The sequence below is a fragment of the Morone saxatilis genome, unplaced genomic scaffold (assembly GCF_004916995.1).
Source record: "Morone saxatilis isolate NCDOM2014 unplaced genomic scaffold, NCSU_SB_2.0 Contig0, whole genome shotgun sequence".
NCBI classification, from domain to species: domain Eukaryota; kingdom Metazoa; phylum Chordata; class Actinopteri; family Moronidae; genus Morone; species Morone saxatilis.
In genome coordinates, this window is record NW_023339650.1 from 12,516,256 (window position 1) to 12,522,536 (window position 6,281).

A 6,281-nucleotide genomic window follows, 5' to 3' on the forward strand; every position below is an offset into this window, starting at 1 on the left:
AGGACAAGACTCCAACTTCACACCATTTAATCCATTACTGGAACCCTTTTGGAACAAGGGGTATTCATTCATTTCATAGCTACAGAGCTGGTTCCTGGGTGCTGTGAGAGCTGACAACATGACACAGTACAGTACTGTATGCATCCCATTACCTCCAATGGGCAAAATAAATGAGCACAGGTGGCAAAATAAACATTCTTTACTCAAGTACAAATACAGATACATGTGTATTTGGGTAAAAAAAAAAAAAAAAGAAGCACTGATTAAACTTCTTTATTATAAGGTGAAAAAGTACTTAGGTTCTGAAATGTACTCAAAATATAACAGTGAAAACTCTCTTAGTTTCTCTGAAGGACATTTCTACCAGCTGTTTCTGTGCAAAGCTAACTGAAACTTCAAATGTAAAAACCTACTTTAGTAAGTAAGAATTTGTATACTACACCGATCAGCCATAACATTACAAGCACTGACAGGTGAAGTGAATAACACTGATTATCTGGTTATCATGACACCTGTCAGTGGGTGGGATATATTAGGCAGCAAGTGAACATTTTGTCTAGAAGATGATGTGTCAGAAGCAGGAAAAATGGGCAGCATCAGCATTAGAGCGACTTTGACAAGGGTCAATTGTGATGGCTAGACGACTGGGTCAGAGCATCTCCAAACTGCAGCTCTTGTGGGGCGTTCCCGGTCTGCAGTGGTCAGTACCTATTAAAAGTGGTCCAAGGAAGGAAAAGGGGTGAACTGGCGACAGGGTCATGGTAGCCAAGGCTCACTGATGTATGTGGGGAGTGAAGGCTGGCCCTGTTTTGGGTCAACAGATGAGCTACTGTAGCTCAAACTACTGAAAAAGTTAATGCTGGTTCTGATAGAAAGGTGTCGGAACACACAGTGCATCACAGCGTATGGGGCTGCAAACAATATGACCACCAGGGTGGGTATGTGAGGGTTATTTTTTATTGTCAGATTGCAGAGAAATAACTAGTGTTTGTAAGAATATAGAATATATTCTATTGTATAATTTACTGTGTTACATTTAGGAGGATCTGTTTGCAGAAATGGAGGCCGCCATATTTGTACAGTAGCACAGAACGGCCAAACCAAACACTGACTCTAGATAGGGCTGTTCATGTTTTTTGTGTGTTTCACAACCACCATATTTCTTCTTTGTGCTCGAAAGGAGAGGACGCTGCAAATCTGCAACTATACTGCTATAAATGCTTCTAAACCCCACACACTGGTCCTTTTAAGTAGTGTGACAGCTGTTCTGTGTGGTGTGACAGTTGACTTTGACTTTTTGTCCCTTCTAAGCCACTATACTGTTTTGACTGCATTTAGTTATGGCACTTGCCTGGTATCCTGGTTATGGTACATGCTGGTCAGCAATAGTTTGGTTTGTTAGAGATACTGATGCAAAAATACAACTTAAATGGTTTCCATTTATTTCTAATTACTAACCTAGAATATGTCTGGTGTTTTCTTTGGTCCTCTCCTCCTTTCACCATCCTTCCTGCTATCAGTTCAACCTTGTGTGTGACAGGAGCAGCTTGATTGAGGCATCACAGTCCATCTACATGGCCGGTCTTCTGGTTGGAGCGCTGGTGTTGGGGCCGATGGCTGACAGGTACACATTCACATATGTCTCATTATACATACACACATTAACTAACTAACTAACAATAACTAACAGTTCTTCTCTTCTCTTTGTAGGTTTGGTCGACGCTTTGTAGTCCTGCTCTCACTTCTTCTCCTACTGTTGTTTGGTGTCGGTGCTGGTTTCTCACCCAACATCTACGTTTATATTGTTCTCAAATTTTTAGGTGGCATCTCCATTTCAGGCATTATTGCTAATGCATTTGTGATAGGTAGGTCTACATCTCTTTTTTTGCTATTATGCCCTTTCAAGAGCAGCATTACAATGCAAACAGCAACTATATTCTATTTTATAAAAATTAAATTGCTAATAAGTTACACATACTTAATAAAAAAGCATTGCAGAAATTATTCAATTTCTCTCTTTATTATTGCTTTGAAGGTGGAGAGTGGAGCGATTCCTCCAAGTTTGCTCTCTGCACCATTATCTGCCACTCTTTTTTCCCTCTTGGACTGATGATGTTGTCTGGAGTTGCCTATTTGATCCGCAACTGGAGGATCCTGCAGTGGGTGCTCTTCAGCCCTCTTATCCTTGTCCTGGGAATCTTTTATTGGTAAGCAGCTGCTTAGGACACTTGGATTTAGATGATGATCTCCATTAAAGCCACAGGAAGAAAAAAAAAATTGTGATTGTGGACCTATATCTTGATTAGGATTCTTCCAGAGTCAGCTCGCTGGCTCATCACACAGGGCAGGAAGGAGGAGGCCATAAAGGAGATCCGGAGGGCAGCCAAGGTGAATGGGAGGAATGTCCCGGAAGATCTGATAGACAAGGTAAACTGCATCAAACACACTTTGGCTTCAACCTAAATCAAACACAATAATAAATGTGATAAACTGAAATAAATATACTCTAACTACAAAATGACACCTATATTGTTTAGCTGGAGGCTGAGGGTACATCCAAAAGAGGAAACATGTTGGACATCTTCAGGATATCATATCTCAGAAAACGAGCTTTCATAATGAGCTTCATCTGGTGAGTATTTATCTCAGCCACAACAACATCTACAGCCACATCTGTGTGGCTGCACTGAAGGTATCTCTTCAACTCTGTTAATAGGTTTGGAACAAGTATGATGTACTACGGACTGAGTCTGAACGTTGGAAATTTCGGTCTGGATATCTACCTCACACAGTTCATCTTTGGCGTAGTTGAAGTCCCTGCACGTCTGGGCTGTTTACCTCTTATCCAGCACTTTGGGAGGAAAATATGTCTAGTAGGACTCCTGTTGCTTGGAGGTTGTGCTTGTCTTGCAATACTTGCAGTTCCAAGAGGTACTTTGTTGTATACTAATGGGAGCTTGTTGTAATCTGTCTTGAACGTACCTACATCTTGAGAACAAGAAATTGCATTTCTTAAAATGTAATTTTTATTTGCCTTGTGAGGCTTGCTACATCTAAATATTCTAAGATATGCATTGCATTCTGACACATATGTTTAATTTATGTGTCACAGTTGTGTTCATTATTTGTCCATTAGATCTTCCTGTTGTTGTAACAGTCATAGCTGTACTGGGAAAATTTGCTGCCACTGCCAGTTTCTCCATTGTCTACGTTTATACTGCAGAGCTATACCCCACCACTCTAAGGTAAGGTAGGTAATGTCAGAGGTAAAACTTAATATTTTGTTTGTTACTATTCCATGCTTTGTGGTCACTTATAAGTCCATTGTCTATATTAGGCAGAATGGTGTAGGTCTAAACTCCATGTGTGCTCGTGTGGCGGGCATCCTTGCTCCACTGATCAGGCTCCTGGATGTCTACCATTACACCATCCCCATGCTGATATATGGCATCATCCCCATTACTGCTGGGGGTTTGTGTTTATTACTGCCTGAAACTCGTAATGTTGAACTCCAGGACCACGCTGAACTCACGTGAGTTGATGAACATGCGCTCAACAGAGGGCTAATTTCACTTTCAAGAAATTCAAGGTAGTTAAATACAATAATTTTCTTGTTTTTATTTTCAGAAATCCAGAGAACGGGACTGCTGAGATGGCATCCTTCACTAAATCAGGAAAGAGCACAAAAATGTAATTTACATGGACATAATGGCTGTCATAGCTTTTTCATATCAGGAAAACTAGTTTACCTTTTTTCTAATTACTGGTGTGTTACCCAAATGCAAAGCTTCAACTGAATTATGTTGAACTTGTAAATTATTAAGCATAATGTTATGTTTTGTAGTTACAATCTGTTAAAAAATTACCCACTACTACAGAATTTATAGACTGTTTGATAACTTGAATTGAATTGTATATACAGTATATTAAATTGTGTGTATTTGCTATGCACCTATTTGTTTCTCACCTCATTTTAATTGATGTATGATGGACAGTACGCGTGTTATAGCGTGTATGGATGTATTGCCTGTATGTATTTCAGTTGCTTCAAGTCAACTGTAGAGCATTATGGAAAATGGGAATAAGCAAACATTTTGACATGTCATAGTACAAAGTAACTAATTACATTGAGTCACTTTTGTTCATCTTTGAGCTGCAAATTTGCACAATTGTTCTGTCATTGATGTGGATAAAGTTAGTAACTGTGTGTTAAACACAGAGGAACACTGACTGAGTGACTGAGAGTTGGTACATGTATTATGTAGCCAGAAACACAACAAATGAATGCTGTAGTTGCTCCATGTCTGCTGGATGTGTAAATAACAACTGCAACAGTGCCTATAATGTTTTTGTCATGGAGTCCTGCCCCCTTGTGGCAAAAAAAACCCAAAACATAATAAAAATCTGTTGTCTTACATCTTGTGTTTCAAAGTGTAATCAGTCGCTTTGATCATTATTATTGCTCATTACTTATGTATTGCCTATCTGTGATATCACAACCTTTTGTAGGTACGAAATGCAAGCTAAACTAAACTCTGAGCACTTTGCTGCATGTCACTCCCTCTCTCTCTCACCTTCCTTCCCTGTCTCTCTCCTGATATAACTATCAAAAACAAATAAAAAACCAAAAAATAAGGATCTTAAAAAATAAATCACTTGCCCAAATGACACCAAAAGGCTTTTAATCTAGATGCGGGTCCCTGATTTCAGGCAGAAGTAGAAATTTTTAGCAAGTGACCAGCAGATTTGATCAGCTGTAGCTGGCTATCTTATTGATGATAATCTTTATTTTGTGAGTTGGTCAAGTCTGTTTCTGACTGATTTGTTTGAATGACCCCTTTTGCAGAAAGGTTTTCTGTAGGCAAAATAAATTAGGATGCAAGCTGGCACAGAAAATGTCTGTCTCAATATTGTGCTCTCTAGTACTTTTCCAGTTTTTCTTTATTTGTTATTCCTGTAAGTACATTGAGACAAATGAGTCAAATTTCTTGTACTGTATGCAAACACATACTTGGCCAATAAAGCTGATTCTTATTGTGATTCTGGTGATACTGTTACTGTATCATGCTAATTCAGCACTGAAATTATACCACAAATGAAAGACCGATGCACTTGTGCAATGACAATAAAGTTGAATGTAATCTAATCTAATCTAATCTAATCTATAGCTTTACCTTTACCTCTGCAGTCCTAGATCTCTAATTAGCTAGAGATGTTAAGATAAAAAAAATTTCAGCCCGATTCCAATACATGACCTTTGCATAACAGCTAAAACCGAGTACTAATCCAATACCCATCACACTTGGGTTGTAATTGATTAAAGATTGATTAGCAAGATCAGATATATTCATATATGGTGCTAGACTTATGGTACTTAGAGCTAGGCTCATACATATCTCCCACTACACTTTGAGTAAGCACTGCAACAGCTACATGTCAATATGAGTAACTTCGGGCAAATCCTAAAGGAGATTGGGGAGTTTGATTTGTTTCTGAAACAGTTATTGGCTGCATTATGCATCCCCAACATGTTTGCAGCTTTCAACGTCTGAAGTCAGAAAGCTGCTTCATCACTTGGCTAAAATGAAGATTTTACACCCTCCAGTTTGGAGAAAAGCTAAGCTATGACTGTCGACATTTTGAACCATCAGAAATGTGTTTTGGATTTGGCAAAAAGAGGCTGTTATCAGTACAGATGCCACCTCCTTTCAAACACACTCTGGATGTTTTATAATATATGTGCATCTCATAGTTATTGGCACCGATGGCAGTGGCAGGTTCATTTAACATTCTGCTTTAATGTGTACATCTGAAACTGAATGAAAATGAATGAATTTTTGAAGAAGAAATCTTTGTATTTTGACTTTAAACAAATTTTAAGCTAGCCTTAAATTGAAAATGACCAAGTAATGTCAACATTTATGATTCAGATTTTCAGTGTCTTTGAAATGTAGTTATTGTTACACGTTGTTGTGTCTCTGTCAGAACAGGTTTTTATTTGATCAGAAGATTGGTCCCAACATACAGAATTTGAGTCTAATTTTGGTTCAAAAATACTGTTCTTCTAGTGTAAAATAATCATCAGGATTCAACAAGGTTGTTAGCAGAATAGAGCTTTATTATCTTTACAGACAAACAAAGCCCGAGCCATCCATGGAAAGACTGAATTCATCCTCACAAAGCTTCTCCTTATATACTCTTTGCATTCTGTCTCGTCCTGCTCATCTTCTACTTTTTCACACTGTGACATACTGGTGTAACTCTCCCTCTGGAAAGACCCT

The 6,281-nt window shown here is 38.5% G+C and overlaps 2 protein-coding genes across 2 annotated transcripts in view; both read left to right on the forward strand.

The window, feature by feature from the left end:
• The window catches only part of LOC118323209 (solute carrier family 22 member 13-like), a gene marked incomplete in the record, with an annotated part of 4,894 nt that extends 602 nt beyond the window's left edge, over window positions 1-4,292 (forward strand). Inside the window, 9 exon segments of the mRNA XM_035655148.1 lie at window positions 1,521-1,624; window positions 1,711-1,865; window positions 2,036-2,207; window positions 2,307-2,427; window positions 2,538-2,632; window positions 2,717-2,931; window positions 3,137-3,245; window positions 3,338-3,532; window positions 3,628-4,292. Of these exon segments, the coding sequence (XP_035511041.1) occupies window positions 1,521-1,624; window positions 1,711-1,865; window positions 2,036-2,207; window positions 2,307-2,427; window positions 2,538-2,632; window positions 2,717-2,931; window positions 3,137-3,245; window positions 3,338-3,532; window positions 3,628-3,694 (1,233 nt within the window).
• A 1,149-nt stretch (window positions 4,293-5,441) lies between these two features.
• Window positions 5,442-6,281, forward strand: part of LOC118324449 — a 13,484-nt gene continuing 12,644 nt past the window's right edge. The window contains 1 exon segment of the mRNA XM_035656801.1: window positions 5,442-5,553. Coding sequence (XP_035512694.1) covers window positions 5,442-5,553 — 112 coding nt within the window.